This window comes from Monomorium pharaonis, chromosome 5, assembly GCF_013373865.1.
Source record: "Monomorium pharaonis isolate MP-MQ-018 chromosome 5, ASM1337386v2, whole genome shotgun sequence".
In the NCBI taxonomy this organism is placed as follows: Eukaryota; Metazoa; Arthropoda; class Insecta; order Hymenoptera; family Formicidae; genus Monomorium; species Monomorium pharaonis.
The window spans coordinates 25,956,369-25,981,802 of NC_050471.1; the positions used below are offsets into that span (position 1 = coordinate 25,956,369).

Sequence of the window (25,434 nt, forward strand, 5' to 3'; positions counted from 1 at the left end):
GTCCATTAACCCCGTAAAAGAGAGAACATAGGCATTCGCGCGCAAGCTTTGTTTCACACTCATTTTAAACTTCCAATTCACGTCATATTACAATACAGTACACAATCACACAGAACACAATCCTATTTGTAATTTCATATATTCTTTAATATACATATATGTAAGTGTGACTTTGATTGTTTGAGGATTTTACACCTCAAAGGCATACTAAATTAATGGAATTACCGACATTACCGCTTCGAATTGACTTTATAGAATAAAAAACTCTTTTACACATATAAAGTACATAGAAAAAGGCAAGGTGATTTAACTTAAGTTTAAGAATAAAAGAAAGAATAATTCAAGAAATCGTACGTAAAAAAATCATGTAATTCTATTTAAAAATCGTGATTAACACGAAGATTATCCTATCATATTTCACAGCACGTATCACAATCCTAAGTAGCATTTTATTTTCGTTTCTAATATAAATTGTATAAACTTGAGACTAAAGAGAGAGCACAAGAGAAGTTATAAGCATAAGAGAAATAGATTTGACAGGTATTTACCTCCAATAAAAAGTTAAAAGCAAAAATGTTATTATTTCATTTCTGTCTTTTATGATAGGTAGTTGCGCATCCGATCCTATCGTAGGAAAGAAAATACTGTATTTAATGTTTGCTTCAAGTCAGTGGCCGCAATATTAAATTAGAAGTCAGAATTCCGTACTTTGTTTCCGTACGTTTTTACGCATGACGGCATAGACTCATGAGATAAACAGTAATAAGAAAGCAAACAAGTGAATAGACATGAATAAAAGAAAGAAAAAAAAAGGACGTGCATAAAAAGAATACAAGTAGATTATAGTGCAAAAACCTCGAGATGGTAAAAGATAAAGTATAATAAGAAAAAACATATCGCAGCACACGGAGGCATATAAGCAAATCGTCAATCACAAATTGATAACTCGTTTCTAACCCTCGCACCTAATAATTTGAAAATGCCTTTGGAAATTTCCAAATCGTGGAAGCCGTAAAAAGTTTCCGGGAAACCGACAAATTTTATATAATGATATTCTCAATGGAAACTCTTTCTCTCACTTTACTAAAAAAATAGACCACGGCATTTACACGCAACGGTTTTTTAAACCAGATGTTGTATAATAATTTCTTTTCATTTTTCACTTAATTAGAGTTCTTTATTGTGTATGTATACAGGTCAAAAGGGATCGAGATGAACATAAAAGTCCAATATTGTCTTGGCTTAGGTCCATCAATAATCGAGGTATTAATTTTTCGAATTATGCGAATGAGAGCACGCCGAGGGAAAAGCTCGATCCGTTCGAGCCATAACACGGAAGAAAAAATCTATCTGAATGTACGATAAGCTTTCATTAATTTACTGTTCACAATTACGATAGAAATTAATTAGATTATTTGCAGATTTCATACGTTAATATCTCGATTATTGGTGAACCTAATCCAAGACAATATTGAACTTTTATGTTCCTCTCGATCCCTTCTACCTTTTTACGAGCGACTCATATGTTGGGATACCTTGTGTGTGTGTGTGTGTGTGTGTGTGTGTGTGTGTGTGTGTGTGTGTGTGTGTGTGTGTGTGTGTGTGTGTGTGTGTGTGTGTGTGTGTGTGTGTGTGTGTGTGTGTGTGTGTGTGTGTGTGTGTGTGTGTGTGTGTGTGTGTGTGTGTGTGTGTGTGTGTGTGTGTGTGTGTGTGTGTGTGTGTGTGTGTGTGTGTGTGTGTGTGTGTGTGTGTGTGTGTGTGTGTGTGTGTGTGTGTGTGTGTGTGTGTGTGTGTATAGGGGAGCGCTGCATCCGCAGCAAGGGGACAAGAATTGCCTTCTCCCTAGAAAATAACAACGCATGATCGCCCAAATCGGCGGCAAGAGTCTGTAGAGAAGGCAAGAAGAGGTACTTGCCTCTTTTCCCTCTGAAAAAAATCCTGCAGACGCTCTTATATACATATATATATGTTTTTTGTTGGACTTTAGAAATGATATCCGCGTCGCTAATTGACCAATTTAATATAAAATTTTCTCGATGAATTGAGCCAGTAAAAAAATTCTAACATAAGCATCAATCACTATGAGTGGGTGTGGCTATTTACAACATGAGATCTTCACGTTTGAATGTTTTGTGACATTAGCGTTATTCTTTCGATCATCCATCGTTAGCTAGCTTAAATAAATTCATCAAATGTGTGCTTATAATTATTGTTCCTTATTCTTTTATTTTTATACATTATCTTACGTTTCCTTGTGTGTATTTATTTGAACTTTTTCACAAACATCTAATTAAGTTAATTGACGATTAACTCACAAAAATGGTAATTGTAGTTCAATATATCAGAATTTGTCCTCTCTTTTTCTCTTTTGTAACAAACTATGTTTAATTCACACGTTGACAATCGCTGAATTAATCAATCAATTAGATTAAATACAATTAGATTGACCAGAGGTAAAAAGGCTCTTAACCTTTATGTTCTAATTATTTTTCAAAATTATTTTTTTTTGAAAAAGATTCGGAGATATACGAAATTACAGCCACAATAACTAATTACAATCATGTGATTGGATATTATAAATCGACAATTAAGAGTTGGCATGAAAAAAATATATATTTTTTTAATAATTTTAATATAATATAATTATTATAAATTTGTGTATAACAAAATTTTTATCTTTTATTAATAGGTAGGTACTACAAAATTAAAATGAAATTTAATAGTATTTGAAATTTTCTATGCTGCGAGAAAACGATTTTAATTACTTTTTAAGTGCATAACATTATATTGCGATAGTTTTAAACCATCTTACGCTGCGTTCCACTTAAGATTCGCAACACTCGTGAGTATCGTTAGTTCTTATTTTACATTTGCTAAACAACAAAGATGAAATGATATGAGCGTTGCGAACTGTAAGTAAAACACAGTATAGTGTTTAATGTTCTATTGCGGCCTTTCTCAATTTATGTTTAAGTTATATCTAATATTTTACAAGAACATATGCGTTGTTTGATATTTTAAAAAATATTATAATTAAGATATAAAATAGATATTTGTGCAACTAGTGCTGTGAGTCGACTAATTGCCCGTAAGTGCAAGATATGAATGTACAAGCCAAAGGCGAGTGCGTTTACTCGCACATATGAACAATAGCCGACCTGCACATGTCGCACACAATTTTTTTTGTTACCTGTGCGTCGAAGTGTTGATCCTTGAGTGTAAAGTGAGAAAAGGATCATTTTCGATGCACATATAGCGAAAAATATATTTTTATAATATTAATACTTATAGCGAAATAATCTTGACAACAAAAATAACTACATTTTCCTGATTCATCAGTACGATAGACACTTTTAAACCAGTTTTTTTTCTCACATCTTCAGCTTGAGGCATATAAAAAAACAACTTACGTAGTGTTTTTTTAATCATTTTTTAGACAAATAAATGTTTTACTGCATGAAAATAGTTCGGATATTGCAATGTGATGTCACAGAGCGTTCGAAAAGACTCGGTCATTTCCGGACCGTATTCAGCAATTTCATATAATGCAATATTTTATTATTTATCTTCTTGTTTAATTTATGTTAAAAAATAATTTTAAAAAATTACAATTAAAAGTATAAATAAAATATAATTGTTTTTTTAAATCATGCAAATCCCCAATACACCGATTTCAGTGATATATTTATAATTTGTCAATCAGTGAAATAAATATACCGATCTTTCAGTGATTATACATTAATTTTGAAGTAAAAAATCACTAAAAGTCAATAGATACTAATTGACACAGTTATAAGTATACCACTGCAAATCAGTGAAAATACACCGATTGTAATTTAGAGAGAGACTAAAACCACACAGAAAAAAACTATCTGGTTGTCACAATAATATAAATAGTAAAATATGGAACAGCCATACTGTCGCGATGCGGCAACCACTTTTGCGGGAACTATGATATGGTTGTCACTCCCATAGCTCTGTGGGCGTGAGAACATTTATATGGGTATGACAACCATATCATAATTCTCGCTATAGTATTGAGTGGTTGCCGCATCGCAACAGTATGGCTGTTCCATATTTAACTATTTATATTATTGTGGCAACCAGGTAGTTTTTTCCGTGCAGTATTCAAATCTTATAAGAAGACCATCTTAAAGTAATGTCTTAAGATGTTAATATAACTCTGTGATTAAATAGTTGATGACATCTTAAAACAATACTTAGATTGTTTTAAATAAACTACTAGACCCACAGCGAAGAAACTTTGCAAAGGTAAAGTCGACACTTCGGGCTACATCATATAAAAAATTCAGATTTTTTGATCAACTTTTACGAACTCGGTGCTATTTCAAACTTTTGTTCTTTTAATTTTGTCCAAGTTTATATAAGGCTTGATTAAATGAATATCGGTTTAATGATCTCTTTATCGAAGACGAATTCCTATGCAACCAAATTACGAACAAAATACTGAAAGAACGTTATGATTGTGATATTAGTAATCAGGAAAACTCTACAATTCATTGCAAAGCAACTTTTTGGGAAAAACACAAAATAAACATTCTAATATCTTATTCGATCTAAAAAATTCTTATTTTTCTTGTAGAAAAATATTTTTGTTACATGTACGTCAAAAATGGTCCCTTTCGTGTCACTTTTCTGTGGGTAAAATTGTAAATTTCAGCATTTTAACATTCTTGCATAGTTCTTGTCCTCATGTAGATGGCGTGAATCATGACGAAAAACTTTTCAGCACGTTTGATCATTTTCAACCACATTTCAACATGCACAGGCGCGTCATCTCGCGACACGCATATGGTAACTCTCGTAGACATCACCTAACATCTATCGACATTTACCGACGCTTCGTTACTTTTGCAAATCTAACCTTGACCTGTCAATTTGCGAGAACCAAGACACTCAAGGGATCACACATCGAAGTACGAGTAACAAAAAACGGGTATACAACATGGGCGTAACGGTCTTTTGTGCGGGTAAATGCATTCGTGAACAAAAGGCCGACTTTACATCTTTGTTATACAATGTACTATTTTTCTACATAAAATACAATATAATAGAATACAAATATGTATGTGAGATATAGACAATTCGGAGTTGGTTCGTCACTCTATCTATCTTTAAAACACAGTGAACGGAATTAGAAGTAAGGAACAAAAAATAAAGACTAACTCAACATGTTGAATAAGGAATATTATAAAATTTTTCTTATTTAACATATTAAATTGTTTTTTATCATATTCTATTCCGTTCATTGTTCATTTAGAGCTTTAAAGTGCCATTTTTTAATTCTTAGTCGATTGATTCATAAATCGTATCACTACGTATGTTTTTTCGCGTGCTATAATCTTTATAAATGTATGATAAAAAGAAAATGAAGGAAAACCATAACTTTTACGAGAGTTCGAGGTAAGAAGAATTTACATATAGATGACTTGCAGGAATTATATATCGTTATCTAATTATCTTTAATAACGTACTATGATTATGATACAAACCTCAAACAAATATTACGTTCCTTAAATGTAAACGTACAGATGCAAATGTATAATATTGTTACAATGTTAAATTCTTTCTGACCTGCACTTAATGCGGGGTTTACAATGTAAGCCTCAAATTTACACAGAGTTGTAAGAGTGATCGTAGGGCAGTTGTATTCTTAGTCTCGAGTTCGTTAATTCCTAGTCCAACAACTACAATATCACAACATGCCATTGCGACGTAAGTATCAATGAGAAGAGAATATCATGTATTATGCATTTAACAGACTAGCGGAAAAATATCACGAAAAAGGAAAATGAGTTAACTACACGATTTTGAGAACCATTTCAACCAAATTCCGATTTAATCGTTAATTAAAGAGTCATGCCAACATGACAAAATAATAATTCAGTGTGATAATTGTATTCTGACGATATAATCGTCTACATCATCTACATGTTTAAAAACTGATATTTCTAGCAATAAGTCGTTAATTTAAACAGACTTTCGCAAAATGATTACTAAATATAACTGTGTTAATTTCTAGTGATATTTATATCATATAATATAAAGCATACGCTTAATAGGAGATACTACTGAAAGCTGGCCATTAAGTATCACAGATGTCGTTCTATCTTTCTTGATATTCCATGAACAAGAAAAATGACACTTATGTCGACTTGTGTCCACTAAATGGAAAGTACCTCCTGTGTCTCTTGATAACAAACTTAAGTTTCTTGTATCTTTATGATAAAGGGATGTAATAACGTTGACTAGTATTTCAATTTATGATACAGATTATGTAAAAAATGTCGAGTTTTGTTAATTTTTATATATCAATATAAATTTTGTTATTTTTTGTTGTTAAATTGAATTTATACTTTACAATCTTAAATGCAACATAAATATAAACTTTCATTACAAATTAAAGATACGTTGTTTTTCATCTTATTGAATCCGCTTTTCTACTTTTTATGAACTTTTTTAAATATTATTTTAATTATAATCTCACGATATAAAATTTTATTAGTATCTTTCATTAGAATTTTTTTTTCTATATATTTATCGTTACATTTCCAAATTTTTGTATTTTAATTTCATTTTTTTATTTAACCTTAAAAACTTTAAAAAATGATTAAATTAGATATGTTAAAAGTCAAATTAAAAAAAACACTTGAAATTATTAAGTTCGTATCAAGCTACATATTAAAAATGAAAGATTGCAATGTAGAAATTAGATTTTTATCGATTAAAGAGGATTACTTAATTGGTCAAATTATAATCTTTAATTTCCAATGCATAAAACTGCGCGCATTATACCGAAGAATCTTAAACATCGTCCTTAAATGAATTAAATTATTCTAAGAAGAAAAAACTTCCCAGTTCTTAATGAATCAACATCCGTCGCAGAAATCTGGGAAAACCGTTACAAGCGAAAAAAACGAGGAAATCAAACATTTTTTTATTGAAACAAAGTCGGTTAAATTCATTAAGAATGATCCTTAAAAGATCTTCAACCTTGTCATAATTCTAATATATGATAATTTTTCTCGAATTACAGAGTTTCTATAATAACAATCACGGTCAAACTTTGGTTAACCGAATCGTTAATTCTATTGTAACCAGGAAATAGCTGTTGACAAATTTTATCAGTTACAACAGAATTAATGGACGATTAAGCTAATCGAAATTTAGTCGAAGTAACCCTAAGAGTTAAACTAACGAGATAACGTTTTTTGAGTGGTTGTCTAAACTCATCAAATATAACAGTCAAGCAAGTAAATTTTAAATATAACATGCAACGTAAGAGTTACTTTTATGTTGATATAACAGTGCTATACAATTTATAAACTATTTAGCCTTAGATTTTGCATATCGCTGGTCACGTTATATATTATGTATATTAATGCCAGTATATAATTTAATTATTGATTATATTTGATACACATTTCTATTTTTTACATCGTTTACAGTAGTACCAATCTACGATAAAATCAGTATTACAAATCAATTAAATTAAATGTATATGACGGTAATTTATCTTAACCCTTATTATAGGAGCTCCTATGTTATACAAAGAGCAAGTGGATAAGAGACAACAAAAAAACATTCAATAAACGAAAACGTGACATTTTCGTTAGAACAACGAACGATAAAATTCTAAGTTTCTGAATGAAAATTGGAAAAGCAAATAAAAGCCATATAAATATGTTAAGGGGGGCATTCTCTCTGTAATTGATGCAAATGCAGCAAAACGAATGTTATGAAGAAACAGAAGGCTTTTTATTTTTATATGGCACTGGAATAATGGATTAGCCTTTGTCAGTAGTAAGTAAAAAAAATACAATTTTCTATTACTTTTAATTAACTTTAAATGCGTTTTTCGCAAAATAGCATTTTTATAATTGGTATGCCGGATTGCTCAAAAACTAATTGATCAATCAGCATGATCCTTTGCATAAATTTACTTTATATAATATTCTATTCTGGATGAATGTAAAAGTTTTACAAAAAAATTAATTTTATATCTTCTTTTAAACAAATAAGACAACAATTTTTAACAAAAATTGACAAAAAATTTTTAGTGTTGCCATTTTGTTAATATTCTATTTTTTTTCTTTAAATTTATGTTGAAACAATGATTTTGTAGATAAAAACAATTTTGGTTTATTTGTTTTAGACCACTTTGAGAGGCACACCGTACCAATAAAAAAGAAATCTATAATATATGTATTAGTGTATATATAATTTTGCAACAAAAAAATTTTTTGTCATACCTTCTAAATGTCGAATAATAATACTATATAGTTTCAAAACATTTAGTATAATACTTTTATTTAAAAAAATTCCTAAAAAATTGCCTTTTTTTGGCCGTTTACAGGGAACGACCCCCTTAACGCTCCAAAACGTGGCCGTAATTTTTCTAATTACCATAACGATGAAGGTCCGCAGTGCCGCCTGCACACCTCAACTGTAAGAGCATGCCCATTTGATCATTAACATGGTCCAAGGTCCCGCTACTGCCCCTCCTTAATTCCTGGCGCCTTTTCTCGAGATCAGGAGCCATCAGACTCCCAACAACTTTTTCTCGCAGCCACGTTGTCCTTTTGTCGAAAAAAAAGAAACACTCACAAATTACTGAGTGACCTCTAACAAACTAGTATTTATTTGCATTCAAGATCGTTCCAAGGTTCCTTTCCTTGCATCAGTAATATGTCAAATAAATCGTTCGATATGTTCACGGGCTCTCACAAATCATAATCGCACTTGGATGCCTAGTCCTAAGTCCACTAGTGTCCACACAAGGCCCTTGCCATTCCAGTCAACACCAATCGTTCGATTTATCAGTTACGTGTCACTTGGGAATTTGACGCAACTAATGGAATATTTTGAAACGTTCGTATCAACAAGTCATCCTTCTTTTAAATCATCAGGCTTCAAGATCCGCATTGAGAGATATCAATTCTACAACGCGCTCCGCTCACTGACCGAATTTCTGAAAACGAAGGCGCATCACAGCAACGGTCTCCTCGGGCCAGTGACACGGGAACGGGTTGATGCAGGTGGACGAAAGGAAGAAGAAGAAAAAACCAAACGAAAACGCGGAAGAACCGCGAGAGGGAGATAAGTTAAGAAGAACGAAAAAGCACGACGCGCATCGCGCGCGGACTGACGCCACGCCGCTCGCTCGAGATCGACACAACCTGGGCGCGCGAGTAAATAAGCCCCCCACCCCCGCGTCGCGGCGTACGTCGTCGGCGTCGTCGGCGGCGCAGTGATGGCGCCCCGGCGAAGGTGACCAATCAACAGGCGCTAATTACCCCGGGCTACTGGCGGAGGGACACACTCGCATATACGATTGAGTATCGATATACTTTCTGCCTCCAACCGGTTGCTGCCTGCGGAAACGACGGATAAAATTCAATTTGGGGTATCGGGGCGTGCAGGTGACTCCCAAGTGACGACGGCAATTGGCTTTAGAAATTTTTCCGTAATTGTCAGTTGCAATGCTCGAAACGTAATAAACAGAAGAGATTATCGCGGGTGCGATCACCGCGATGTAATTTTAACGCTGCAAATATGTTACGTAAATAAAAAAAAAGGTTATGTAAAAACAGGCAAGCCAAATTCCCGAGAGAGATCGGGAGGGACCGCGAGCGCGAATGCGCTGAAATTCAAATTCCGCCGATTCGGCGCGGCTAAACGCGCGCGCGCGCATCTTCAAGGGACGATTGGACACGAATGCGGCAATAACGGCTTTGTCCTTCACGCGGCACGAGCTACGTATACAAAACTGCAATTTTCAGCCGAATCTTCGCGGGCCGTGAGAGAATTCTGTCACGGCGCACGGCGATTAGATAATCGACACGAACGTGATCGATTAATGCGCGTGCGCGCGAGCGCGCGTATGCACGCGCCGCGTTTCGCTCGTTCCGGACGCGTCACGATCGTGTGGCGTCGATCGCGTGACGTCAAAGGTCGATTATAAGTTTACAATCCGCGGCTCATTTATGACCCGCGCAGCAACTTAATGTGAAACGCGTCAGGATATCGTGCGCGGTTAGATCGGTTATCAATCGGTTAGATAATCTATTGTAATTGCTATTTATAAGGAAAACCATAGTTCCACGAGTTTTTTTTTTTTTTTTTTCCAACAATCCGTATAGATATTCACGCCTCTACCCCTCCCATTCTTTCCCCAACGTTCGCGCGCATCGGCACAACACAGTGTATGTACAAGGCGCAGGAAAAAGAAGCAACCGAGCAGTCTCGAGATAACATCGGAGACTCAACAAGGAGAAAGGAGAATATTCCCCTCTGTAAAACTTTTCCGCCGGGCTGGAAAATTTTTCTCCCCTTGAATAACGAGCGCTCGAAAGTGAACGTGCACAGGTTGAAAACTTTCGTTCGACGGTGCAAAAAAGTAATGCGAAATAGCCGTTATTCAACGCAAGACGGACACTCTGTATATATAATTTAGCGAGATGGTTACACAATAAAATAATGATTCCGGTAAATCGACGTCTCCGAGATGTTACATAACGATGAAAAAATTGTGTATGGTGTACGGTGGCCGTCTGGACCCCCCCGTGGGATTATCACATAAGACGTCACTGGGACGCGGAAACCCATAGATCATTTCGCTGGGAGGGGAGAGGCGGAATGAGGAATTCCCCGCACAATCACAATTTCACATTTGCCGATCCCTCTCGGTAGTTAATTCACAAATCCGCGCTTTTTTTTGCCGTCTGCGTATACCGGTTTAACAACAACGCCGTTTAAATGATGGTTTTCTCCCGCTTTTTTTTTTTTATTTTTTGATAATGATTGGTTCGCCGATCTCTCTCGCGATCGGAATTCGCTCGTCACGAAACACACCGCCAGCGCGAACATTCCACGATCTGCGCGGCGCGATGGCTCGCACGGGCACTGACGCGCTATATGCCACGCGCGTAGGTATGTTTATTATTATTTATCGTTATTGTTATCTCGGCCGTCACGGAAGCTTCGAGACACCGATCTGAAACGCGTGACACTATGATGACTGATGAGAATTATTTGACACTATCGCCATTAACCCACCCGTTTCATTAGCGTGTCTATCTGAGCGTCTAAAAAATCGCACCCTCTCACTTTCGAAATTAAATTTCGCAACGCGTACCTAGTTTCTAACGGTACCTTTAATTTATAATTTTGCCAACTGTGCCAACCTTTCCAAACGAACATGAACCTGAATACGAAGTAATAGCAGATATAGAAAAAGAAAAAATAATATTTAAAGAAAAAAAAAAATAGATATTGTTAAAAGTTTCTTTTATGTATTTATGTCGGATCTTACATATTCATGTATCTTACTGTTCTGTTAATTAAATATAAATTATATATCAGTTACATCGACATGTTATGTATTAAATTAGACTGGTATAAATTTAGATTAAACTACTAATGTCATTAAAATACAACAAGTCTAATATAAACAATATAAAACTATATTAAGTCAAGGTTACTCAAACTATTAATACGATATAATTTAACGCTGAGTTAAATTTAGATGTAATGTAATGATTTAATGTAATGATAAAGTAGAGTTTACTTACATCAATCCCCATCAAAAAATATTTAATTATATATAGATATGTGTGTGTGTGTATTAATGCGCGCGCGCACGCGTGTGTATGTAATTATATATACAGAACGTAATGTATAACAACAAAATGTGTAATAACATAATAACATCTTATATGTAACATCTTATATCTTTATATCAATATTGACCGAAAAGGCGACAGTCAGCTTTCACCTTTATTATTGTACGTTTTACGACACCTGACTACCACACGAATTTAAAACAACCTGATTCGTTAATTTCAAATATAGTTAAAAAATTATGAAAAATTTCATTATATTTATCGATATTTTGCTATTAGAAATATCAAATTAATATTCAAAGACTTGTCTTTAAGTCTCAGAAATTTCTCCATTACAATTTTCATAGAAAACACTATATATATATATGGAGAGAGAGAGAGAGAGAGAGAGAGAGAGAGAGAAAGAGAAGGATAACTAATAATCTGGTATTTCCTTAGTTTTCTCGTGAACCGGAAGTTATATAAAAAAAGTTTAAACATGGTTGTTTTTAAAATACTTATCCGACGATATCTTTTATTCGACCTATATTTTTATTTAAAATTTTAAATTTGCCTTTAATCTATTTTTGATAGTTCCCAGAAATATCATCATCACCAATTAAAATATCACCGTTGCATAATTAAGTAGATTTTGGTAATGAAAAATGTTTCCTTAACTTGGCTGCTATCCCTTTCTGAAAAAAGCGAATAGACTGCGAATCACCCTGTATAATACATACCTATAGACTTATATGCGCGCGTAACACATCCATCTAAACACCTTCGCTACTTGAGCCAGAATGAATATGAAATCATATTTGAATGCACTACGTTATGCAAATATACTATTCAGATCTACTAAGATGAACCTTACAGATATAAACGTTTCATTCAACTGCCTTATAATCTCACCTAAAGTATGAATAATTCGAGTTTATCCTCCCCTCATCACCCTGCGATCCCTCCGATCATTCCGTCTCTTCCGACACAGCAAGGCAAAGCGAATGCAGCAATAAAGTCCAATGTGCGCAAGACAATCGCGCTCAACGACATGTTTGTTACTCGTTCTCCTCCTCCTCCTTCTCCTCCTCCTCCTTCTCTTCCTCTATCATTTCTTTCCTCCCGCCTCTCCTGCTCTTTTACACGCGCCTACCGTCCAATTATTCGCTACACATATACACGTACGCACGTGTACGCGGCACCCACGAAGGAAGGACTCCTGTATGCTCGCTGATAGCGCGGTAAACGTCTGTAAGCTCGCTAGTTCCATTAGTCACGCTAGACGATTACCGGTCGCTTCGGCGATGGGTCACATGAAAAACCTGTGACGAGTTTTTGCGAAAAATCGATCACAGTCGAGCGTGTTTCCCCAGACGGTTCACGTCATGCCTCGGGCGACTTATATAAAGTTTATTCTTGATTTAAAGAAAAAGAGGGAGGAAATGCATTTTGATGACATATAACTATATATGTATATATATATATATATATATATAATATTAAAGTAACGTTATTCTCTTGCCTTCAATAATAACTATCTCGAGCGTATCGTAAAAACGAGAGATTAAAGTTTAATAAATTATCAGAGCATCACGATAATAATATAATGATATTTGAAACACTCATACTTTGAAACTAGGTCTAACAAACATCAATGCTCGATGATAGTATTGATATTTCGATGCTATCGAAATAACGACAACGTCATGGTGTCCGCGTGTGCATGAACGCTGGCGATTCTAGCATGGCTCGTTGAACGTGAATCTCGTCTACCGCTGGACGATGACCCGTCTTGCTTATTTATCGTCGCGCTTTTACGGCTTAATTGTTATTCGGTGCTTGCACTACGAGACGTTCGTCATGCACGCATACACACATACACGCATATGTGCGAATACAGACACGAACACAATACGCGCCGCTGGCTCCGTTACATCAATCGATGGATACGATCTTGATAGTAGATGTTCATACCATGCGTATTATTTTCATTACGCTTTTATTTATTCACATATATTATTTCTATTTATATACGTTTGCTGCACGTAAAAAAGAAATATCTAAACTCGATGAATCTGTTTTGTTTTTATTCGAATGAGATCTTACGTTTCGTGATGATTAAGAATATCAAGAATATCAACAATATGTATCTCTGATACTATCGATAGCAAAATTATTTTCGACTACAAATCATCAAATAACAAACTCGAAGGAACTATTTACAATGTTGATTTAATTAATTACATTTAACTCATTAAATGTAATTTTAATTAATTAAATTTTTCGCGGAATATCAAAAATCCCATATACATTTCACAATTCACATTTTGCTATATATAATGATACGTTAAGAAACATCAATAAAATTGACTTAATTTGAAGAAGATGACGACCTGCTTTATTTAATTGTAACATCATTATGCTATCCAGGGCAGCAAATATCAAAACTATATCGAAACTACGCATCTGCGATTTGCTTATACGAAGAAAACACATTGTTCGAAAGAGGGAGAGAAAAGGAGGGTAGAGTTTTATTTCGTGGCGACCATGAGAGGGAGATGAATACTAAATAGAGACGCACTTTTGTGGACTGGACTTGGGTCCTTATCTCTAGGTGGACGGCCTGCTATCATTGGTGGTTCTCATAGAATGGCTGATAACGCACGCGATACAAATGTGAACACAGATTCAGAACCTTTTCTCCGATTTTCCGCATATTCTCAGAATACTTGAAAATCACACTCTAAATTCAAATGTATAAAAAATGCCTCATTCTCGAATTAATTTCCGTATAAAAATAATACTATACTGCATAAAATAAATTTACATGTATTTAAATACGTTTGACACGGTTTCCCGCTATTTTTAAACAGAAAATTAAAATGCACACATAATTTTTTACATATTTTTAGCACTAGAAAAATTCTTCGAAAACAATTATAAAAAATCTTATAAAAAAATAATCGCTGAATACGATTATTTTTTTATAAGATTTTTTACAGACATTATTATATCTCTAATCTTGCACAGATTTTTAAGGGCCCTTAAATAGAAGAAAAAATTCTTTTAAAATACTTAATTTTTTAGTTTCAAAATCATTAAAACTAGTAAAAAGAATTTTGAAGATATCTACAAGTTTTTAACAATCTAAAAATGTGATTTGAAATTGCTGAAGGCTTTTTAAAAATCTTCGAGCTAAAAGTATTTAGGTATTTGAGCGTCACTGCCGGGCTCAATGACTATCACGTTTCGCGAACACGTGCGTCAACGTACGTACCTTAAATCATTCGTCAATTAACCCAGCTGTCCGGTCAGCTGAGCACCTCTGATTTGATTGCTGATTGAAATCAAGTCTGTTCGCTGGCCTCAAAAACGGCTACTTCGAATTTCAAACATCGGTCTTGACCTCAGCTAATTAAGTAGTTGACTTTTGAATAAAAAAACATTTATGTAAATCTTTGTAAATCGGTGAAGTTCAGCTTGCGCATACACAAACCCAAACAGCGCGTATTGTCTAGCGCCAAACTACGCACGATTCATGATTCGCGATTCATGATTCGAGAAGATTCAACATTCGAGAAGATCCGCTATTGTAAATCTCTTCGACTACTCGCAGTACATCATTCTTAATTCGTAATTCGTGATTCGCGTCCTTTGAGATTCGTAAAAAAAAAACCCGCTCGGCTAGCGATTCAGATGAACGACGAATCGCGCATGACGAATTGACAATTTTTTCTCTCGACATTATTCACGTACGTTAAGTAAATTACGAGTTACGAATTGCGAATTGCGAATGTGCGCATAATTTGACGCTAGCGAATTTAATCGAATTCACGCGGATATATACTAGTCAGGGTCTCGATAATTTTTTGTAATCAATCATATCACACGTAATTATAAGACGAACCGAATAATAACACTGTGCGCAAACATTATGTTCTCAAACATAAAAGTTTCTTCATGATACTGCAAACTTAGAAAATTTAAACTATTCCATAGTGCTAAAGAATTGAAATTCTTAACAGGGTCTCCTTCTAAAATTAGACTGGTGTTCCAAGATTAATAAAAAATTCCTACAAGTCATTTTTGTTTATCTGCTTCATTATTCGCATACGTCGCATTATTTGACACATAAGGAACGTATTCAACAATTTTTTTTTATTCAGTTATTTTCTCATTTGTTATTAAAACGTTATTAGATAGTATCTAATGTATTTAGTAATGAATATAATATTTATTCTTTAAGTAAATTCTTTTACTTTTGACTGGAAAAATTCAAAACAGAAAAGTTAGTCAACTAGCTCCAACGTCTCTTAATTTCAATGGTTAAAATTAAAAATAATTGCAATACAAAATATACTATAAATTCCATATTTTACTTGTAAATAAAGTTTATATGAAATAACGAAAAAATATATTTATTTCAGGAAAAACATTATTTAGAAAGAAAAGAAGAAAAAATATTAACTCTTTTAAAAGGAGCAATGTATTGTTAAAAGAATTAAAAAATCCTAAGAGAAAGAAAAGAGGAAAAAAATTATAATTATATTTATTACAGCTGTTTGTTCATATCAATTGCATTAAAAAGAAATTGTTAATAAATAAATTAAAAAGTTAATATGTTAAAATAACTAAATAAAATTAACTTGTTTGAAATAAGTTAAATTACAAGTTATTAACTTTTCAACCTTTATTATTATTCTAACTTTTTAACTATGTTACTGTTCATCTCTAATATAAACAAATATAATTCGCTAGAGTTTTTCGTTAAGCATATCATTGTTTAAAAAATTTATCAATATAAAAACTATATTTTAAAAAATGCCACACCAAAAAAATTGTATTCTAAGAATCGAGAAAATACTTTAAAAATAAAAAAATTCTACAGTTGAAATTAGACTACTCAATTTTATTATAATTTTGACCTCAACTTTAGAATTTTCCTTTTACTTTTAGAATATCCATTTGGTTCTTATATAAAATGCAATTTTTTTCAATATCTCGCATTTAATATTTCATATTTTCAGCAATTATACTTTCAAATATTGCATTATATTTAAATAGCAATCTCCGCGATCAAATAAAATTTATCGATAATTCTCGATAAACAATAAACGTAGATGTTCGATACGACGATCTGATTGGCTATCTTATCCTGAAGAAAGCAACGACGAGCGGATGCGACCAACCAACGCTTGCGTAAGTTAGCAATGGCTGAGAATATCGATACTCGCATACTCCGATGTCGAATATCGATACTTCTAGATATTAATCGCTGCAACGTTCATATCATTTCTCAAGAGAAAAGAAACAGAACGACAGGTGAGGCAATGTATTGTTAAAAGAATTAAAAAATCCTAAGAGAAAGAAAAGAGGAAAAAAATTATAATTATATTTATTACAGCTGTTTGTTCATATCAATTGCATTAAAAATACAATAAGAGTGGCTTCATTTCAAGAAAACAGATGTGAACACAGCGTGGTGTAACTTGTGTGCCAAAATACATCAAGTGTTATGGCAATACAACCAATATGATGAGACACTTGAAAATATACCGAAAAAACACTATGGATAAAAAGGACAAGCTCAAGAAACGAATTGCCTATGAAGAGGAAGAAAAGGTCCATTAATCACACGTGTAAGTAATAATAATAATGCATTTCCTCTTATGCTATACATATTTAAGAATTTTATAAAGTCTCCTTTCACTTGCAGTCACCGGCTGAACAATGCTGACAACACTGAGACTTCACACGCTGGAGCTGGAACAAGTTTAGAAACTGAAGTTGAGATACATGTACTTTGCCATTAATCAGTTTTATACTTTTATAAATATATTTCCAATTCTATTTTATTACTTTTTGTGTTATGATAGCAAAAACTACGTTTTACGCATGAGTGCATCACCTATAGCTTCAATTTTTTAGAAGATATCTGATTCTGGCGAAAATTATGTTTTATAATTGTATATTAACAATAAAATATTTCTAGATTGACAATTAAATAATTATAAAAAGGAAAATTTAATAGAATAATATACATAAATATTGATGATAAAAGTAATAATAAATATTTAATTTTTTGTAAATTTTATATATCTTTTCAATGATGGTGATTCTCAAGCCCACAGGTAGTGAATGCTATTCTCTACTTCATCTGTTGATCACCGATCGTTTAATTTACTATGCAATTCAAGAAATTCAAGCATTTAATGTAAAAAAATACACCTTTTTACAAATCTCCTTAAAAAATGCGATTAAAAGAAGATTTGATAAAAAATATGACACAATGGCCGAAGTTTTTAAGCAAAAGCAAATAAAATTTTATATTTATATCACTACAGATATCTAGAATTCAAAAGTTTTTTCGCAATGCATTTCATAGCGGACGTAATGAATAGAACTAGGAAGATAAAATCAGGAAATCGAAGTTGTTGAATTACATTATAAATTATAATGCATATGTGATCCTTAGCATTCTAATAAAATGATGCATTGATATTGATGAAGTTGTAACAGTTGTGATAATAATGAGTCTAATATAGTTGATGCTCTCATACAAATATTTGATTAATATCAAGCACATAATCTATTTTGCTCATACTATCAATTTGGTAGCAGAGAACTCTATAAAAAAACATCGTGGAGACCTTGGTGATCTCATTAATAAAGTTAGATCAGTTATAACAAAAAGTAACACCGACAACTGGTGAGCTGCATCAATGTCAAATTGACTCGAGTTACATCTGAAGATGGAGTAAAGAATGTTATTCTGGATATCAAAATAAAACATATTTCATTTGATAAAACGATTCGTCGGGTTATGGAATGTGTATCAATAAAGTTTTACATAAGACACATCCGAAAGATTGCCGATCACCGAGTTTGTCTCGTTGAAGAAGATACCGAATCTGTTGAAATTATTAGAATTCATAGCGCAAGAATATTCAGCCCAGACTAGCTATACTGCGATATCAAAGATAATATCGCTTATCAGATGCACTATGTCGGAGTATCAGAACATTAGACAGACGACGGAGTTATCAATGAGATTAAAAGAAACTATCGTGGCAAAATTCAAGAGGTGGTTCGGTCAAACAGAGTTCATTAACCCGATTTCTATCACTATCACCTATCGCTACTAGATCCTTGCTTCAAGACCAGAGACTTTCATAAGGCTGGCGCAGGCTGGCCAACGCTACGTACCTTTTACGCAACATGATAAATAACCTAGCTCATCCGACGAATTCGATGCTGGATAGAAAAAAAAAGATCTTTGGAGTCATCATAAGATTTTGATATACGAACTGAAAGAGAAAGACAAACTAACTTTAAGAAACCAGCTGTCCTTCTGTCTAAGCTGGATAGTTCATTAGCTCTCTTGAAGGACAACCCTTTAGAGAAAATGGGAGAACAAGAATGCTGTATCCCACATATAGCTATCATAGTAGCGATAAAACTATCAATTATAGCCACATCTGTTCCAGCGGAAAGATAGTTCTCAAATGGAAATTACAACAGCCCAGTCAAGAAGTCGACTGATCGGAAAACGCGATTGCATAGACTACTATATGCAAATCCAGTGGATCAAGAATTTCAAGAAACTACCGACGTGATTGATTTCATTACCGATAACAGCGATGATTCTTGAAACAAGTACAAGACACCGATCGATTTTCAATTTTAACTAATGTAATATAGTTCTATATTTTTATAATAAATCATTGTGTTTTGATTAACAACATTGCCTATTATTTATAGATTATTCCTTTATCCATTATTTCAACTCCTTTCGAGAAAAAAACATCCATATCAATATTCTAATATTTATTAGGCAGCCATTAAAATTGGTCACGTAAGTATCAACATGATCAAATTCAATGTATGCTGATCTTTTTTGTAACAATGTTTGGTAAGACGATCATTGAGATTCCTTCAAGTATCAATGACGTAAACAAATGATCGTGAGTGACTGAATCGGGCGTCCCTATTCGTTTTCTGATACTTCGCGATTCGTAGATGCCGCTCGAGATCGTTCGAGAAGAAACAAATTGCTAAGGTCCTGCAGATTGGTGGTGATTGAGTCTACATTGCAAAGGCCTTGGAGACGTTTAACGCTCCGGCAACGTTTATGTAATCTGCAAAACGCTTCTCTCGCCATTCGATTAGCAAGACGCTCCTTGCGAGCATCAAAACTCACGACTCCATAAAGGTATTAAGACTTTCATCTTTACATATTTAATTCTATAAATATTTTTATATTAAAAAATGTCATTACACAATTGTATCCATTACAAAAATGTCAACGTTCCAGAATTGCTTTATTTTTTTTGCATAATACTTTTATATTTGAATTATTTAAATATTTAACATAATTGTCATCTTTTCTTATTAATTTAATTTATAAGCTTCGATTATTTAGACAAACGTGTAAAACGTATATAACTATATATTGTAGAAGGAAAACTCTATGGTTGCAGATCTAGAGCACAATAAAAACGATTGCTTAACTGCTTCTACTCGCCCTGAACAAGCAGAAGTTTGTGTATAAGAATTTTTGGAAAAAACGACGGAGTGAAAGCATTTCTGAAATCGGTAACTTCGCTCGGTTTTTAATCCCGAGTTTAAGCAGACAACCACGAGATGATTTACGATTGCTCGCTAAGTGGTACTCGTTTGCATTTACGGCGATACTAACGGCGTCGAGCGCATCACTTCAAGATAACGCGAAGTGTTTAATTCGGGCACTTAAAAATCAGTGCCCGAGTATCCGCCACTGATAATAAACGCGCAAATTTATTCGATGCATCGCGCCGCGTGCCACAAGTTGAGGAAAGTCGTCAATACTGCCATAAATACCCTTAAATAAAGCGGCATACTCTTATTTCTCGGAAATATTTAAGTTTCCCTGTGGCATACGTAAGCGGAGTTACCCTAACAGTATTCGAGTTGAGGACCCCCAAAAAACATGCTTATTAAAAAGTTTGCTAAATCTTACAGACCAACAATCAAAGTAAGATGTGTAAATCGATAAAAATAAAAACATTAATCCTTCGATCTATATTTTGTTACAAACATAATATTTCAAAGTATTCAACGGTTTGTATAATACTTGTAGTTTGAACCTTCCTGTTTAAAAGAAAAGATAGAAGTCGGTAGGACTATTTATTTAAAAGTTACGATAATTTTTGTAAGTGGGATATATATGTCCCAGAAATACAAAAGAGTTAACACGTGTGTGTAATTACTTTTTCTTAAAAAAAAGTAATAAAAGAGACTCAATTCTCTTTAACTATAGTTATTGTTAAAAAATGGAGTAACGGATGACAGATTCCTCCATTACAGACCGTGTCTAAATGCATGGGTTCGTCAATTCGATCTAGTATGCCAATCTTGTGGTCGAATTTCTCAGACGTTCTTTTTGAGTTATATGCAAAAAAAAACATTAATTATTACAAGATACAACGCAGAATTATAAAAATTATTATACCATCTGATAGAAGATATTTTTTAGCTTGAATTTGTTTTATGCTATTTTAAAGTTTTATTTTTAGTTTGTGTTTAATAAATATAGTCTAAAAATAAAAAAGTATGCCAGTATTGGTAATTTTCCTCCATATATTAAATATCGCGGTCACGTGACTGCTATCGCTGAGGAAACTAGATGGTCATTATTAGCGCCAAAGGCTAACTTCTCGCGTGTCATAAAGAATCGGCATAAAGTTATGTCAGGGTTGGGAAGTAATGCGTTACTTATAACACCGTTATTGTTAGTTTTTTTTTTTTTTTTTTAAGTAACGGACTGATAACGACGTTACTATTTCTTTGCAGCTATACAGAAACATAGTTATCGTTTCTTTTTATATAATAATGGAAACAAATTTAACAGTTATTTTTATCATTACTTTTGTATATTTTATACCTATTTGTAACAATTCCTGTTATATATGTACGATTTTCTTTAGCTAGTCTGTTGAATTCATAGTCTGCTGTTTAAAATCATCTTAGATATAATTTTAAAATGTCATAAACCAATTATATATTCCCGCATACATTTTAAGAACAATTTTGAGTTTGACAAATTAAAATCTTAAAACAAATTTGAGGCTGTAAGTAAACTTAAATTTCGAAGTATTTATAAATTAAAAAAAATAATATTCTTTAATTTGCATTTTGAGCATGTTTAAATCTTTCTTTGCAAATTTTTTAGTCTTGCGAATTTAAGATAGAAAAATATTGCTTCCACTAACATTTAGATTGTCGAAAACAAACTTTGCATCAATCTCAGACTCGTAAAACTGTAACGATCGATCAAATCTACTGCTTTGCACGCACAAATTTCTATTTTCTAATCCTCGAATAAACAAAATCTTCTAGACAATTTCTCGGAGCGTAATCTCTTTAGAGCATCAAAGTCGCAAATCCTTGATTCTTCGACTCCTTGAGTCTATATATCTCATTTTAAGTGCAGAAAGTGTAACATAATGCAGCTGCAAACAACAGACCTAACACGTTAGCGCGTGCATCTGTTTCTGATAATGACGCCAATTCGAAATATACGCCACAGCTGATACATTAATGCTATTCATTTTATAAATAGTTTAAAAATACTCATATGTAATATGCTCCAGCTATCATTTTTGTATTCTTCTTTTATTACATTCTTCACAATATTGACTTCTCTCTTTATGTTTATATTTCTACTTCGAACCTACAAAACAATATGGAATAGAATATCGATGAGCCCCGATTTACAATAGGTACCTACAACCCTTTAACTCTAAACTCCAAACTTTATAGTTGAGATCTAACCAGTTTAAAACTTGCTAGACCGGTTCATAGCTTAAATAGTACCAGAAAATGAATCATTGCTAGAAAAATAAAATAACACTTTAGAAAAACTTTAATTCAAAGTAAAAACTTCAAGTAAAAGACTGAAGATTTACTGCAAACACCGTAAATCTAAAATTCGTATGAGAAATACGTATTAAAGATTGGAAATTAAAATTCTACTAATCACATAATTTTAATTTTAATCGGTTTAATTTTGAACGATTGAATTTTAATCTCCAATTCACAACCTCCAATTTTCAATATATAATCTGATGTGGGCTCAAGCGTTTTTATTCTAATATTCTCTTCAAATCGTTCAGTGCTTGTCGAACTTGTTGACGGGCTATCTTGGTAAATAACTGACTAATGAAATGTATGTAGAAAAAGTGCGAGATGATGTAACCGAACTATCTGTTATGACGATCCGCAACGCGCGATTCAATTACACGCACGTGATTCTCTGTGTATTCTCCCCCGTTCGTTATCACATTACGAATCGTCCTTACTTGCCCCTCCCCCCTCGCCGACCTCCCCCACGTCATTCTATTCTTATCGCGGCGCGCCAGGAATGCATTTTCGCGGCGACGCATCTTCGGATGACGCTCGCAGACCGTGAGCTCCGCCGAAATGTCCCTCCGGGGATATTTTTAACAGACACTTATTAACGAATTGCAGCGCGCTGCAGCGGCTAGCTATTTTGCCGTTGCTATGGCGAGGCGAGAAAAATTCGCCGAGCGCGGCGTGTCACGTTGTTTATATTCCCTCTTTTTTTTGTTTACCTTTCTAATCGAACTATCTAATCGAGTACATAAAGCCTATATCAGATTACGTATCAGATTGAAGATTGCACACACAAAAAAATATCCGTATGCTAAGAAAAGCAGTTTCTTATTTTTTTTTTTTAGTTTTCTTCTTTCAAGTAATAATTATCTCGAATGGGGTAGTCTTAAAATGTACTCATCATTTACTTGGAACAAGTAAGATTTAACTTAAAATAAACTTCTACGTACGCACAGAAAAATATGTATTTAAATTAATTAAATATCACTTATTTTAAATAGTTAATAAATTTATATATCCGCAAATTTATCGTATAAGTCATAAGTAACAAACTTATTCAAAATATATTTCTAATCTTAGTAATTTAATTCTTCGATTAAGAATGTTAAGTTAAAACAAAAATTCAATTTACTTGTTATTTTGACTTTTCTCTGCAATTCAATTTTAATAATATTCTTCGAAACAAATATAAATTCTTTTTTCCAAGTATATGATAATAATTTTTTTCTAAAATTTGATAAGTATATTTAAGACTATTTATCAAGAAAATATTATTTATTGAAGATACCGTTTAGAAAAGAGGTAAATTGAGTAATCACTTCTCTTGGCAATAGAATAAATGTTTTTCTGTGTGTGCAAACAATTATTATTATAAATTAAAAATTAATATAAATCAATACAATTCCTACAAAATACTCTATAGATCTTTATATTTCTCTTCCCTCAAAAATTCTCCTAAACTTTTAATCCTCTCTAAAAATCCTTCGCGATAAAAAAACTCAAATTTTAAGGGAAATTCCCTAACTTTTTCGCGAATTGGAGATTAGAATTTAACTGTAATCCGAGCGAAATAAATTCAATTTAAAATGATCTAACTGGACAAATTTTTATCATCGCAATTTTCAATCTCCAATGCATGGTCTGATATCGACTTCTTGATAAAAGTTCTTTTATAAAATATCCGGTTAACAGTGAGTCCCGAGAGTAACGCACATGTCATTTCAAAGAATTACTAACAATTTTAAAATTTTATAAATTGTTGTCTATTAGGTTTGAATATCTATGTAAAATGTTGGTTTTTAAAAATTATCTAATTGTTTACTCTTTATTCCAATATAAAATTATGTTTTATAATACTTATTTGCAAATGGTGAGAAAATAGCATTACAAATTTCTTACATATAGCAATAAAGATCTAATAAGTATTCGCGCAAAAACTCATTTAAATCCATTGATTTAAGGGCCAATTTCACTGTTTAAGGGCTACTTAAACTATCAACTATCTCGGGACTATTTAAACTATCAATGGTTAAAGTTAGGATGCTACCCTGCAAAGTGACCAATAAAAAAAACTTCATCAGACTTAATCTGAAATTTCTGTTTATAATATAATATATTAATATAAAATATATCTGTATATTTACATAATCAAATTTTTTCCAGTGTATAACACTATCCACTAAAATTTCAGATTGAGGATGACAAGATTTTCATATCTATTGGCCACCTTGCTAATGTCAACTGTCGGTTCGTTTCAGGGGTTGATGAAATTGGCCCTAAAAGATATTCACCTAAAGCTATACAGTAAAATAGAATCATTTACGCTGCATAAGCCATTATGAGCGAAATTTTTTCAATTATCTGCAGCTGGTTTCAAGGCTAAAATTCGAGCATTTATAATCAAAGTTTTTTGTCGTTGATAAGAGGGATAAAAGAAGAATAAAAGAATAAATCTAAGAAGCCCGCGACTCTTAAATTTCGATAACTTTTAGCTGACATCGCAGAGCGAAAATATACTTAAATAAAATATTATGCTCCATATAAACAAACGCGATTTCAGATTGCCGTAACGGTTGATACCGCGCGCGTGTGTGTGTATGCGCGACCGGGGCCGCCATGTCGCACGTACATACGCAAATACGTACACGCGCGCGCGTGCATGTGTGTGCCGATCTTACGGAATTCCGTAGATTCCGGTGCAATCCGGTCTCGGTGCAACGTCGACCATCCTACACGCGCCGAGACGCCGCCGCACGACTCGTCGTTTCTCGACGCCCGCGGTGTCTTCCTCTTCTGTTCCCCACGTACGATATAAATTCGAAATCGTGACGGACGCGATTAGGCGATTTCAAAAAATGTTCGCGAGAGCCGCGGGACGCGGTCTTGTATGCTCCACACGAGCGTTTGAATCTTGCGC

General features: G+C 33.3%; 1 protein-coding gene across 3 annotated transcripts in view; it reads right to left on the bottom strand.

Moving 5' to 3' along the window:
* The window catches only part of LOC105833236 (nuclear factor of activated T-cells 5), a 49,205-nt gene that overhangs the window by 21,242 nt on the left and 2,529 nt on the right, over positions 1–25,434 (bottom strand). For 2 of the 3 annotated variants that reach the window (XM_036286831.1, XM_036286832.1), the window contains exon 2: positions 8,428–8,600. The exons of the other annotated variant lie outside the window; for it this stretch is intronic. In XM_036286831.1, coding sequence (XP_036142724.1) covers positions 8,428–8,563 — 136 coding nt within the window. In that variant the 5' untranslated portion in view covers positions 8,564–8,600. The remainder of the gene's footprint in view (positions 1–8,427; positions 8,601–25,434) is intronic. 3 annotated transcript variants of the gene reach the window in all.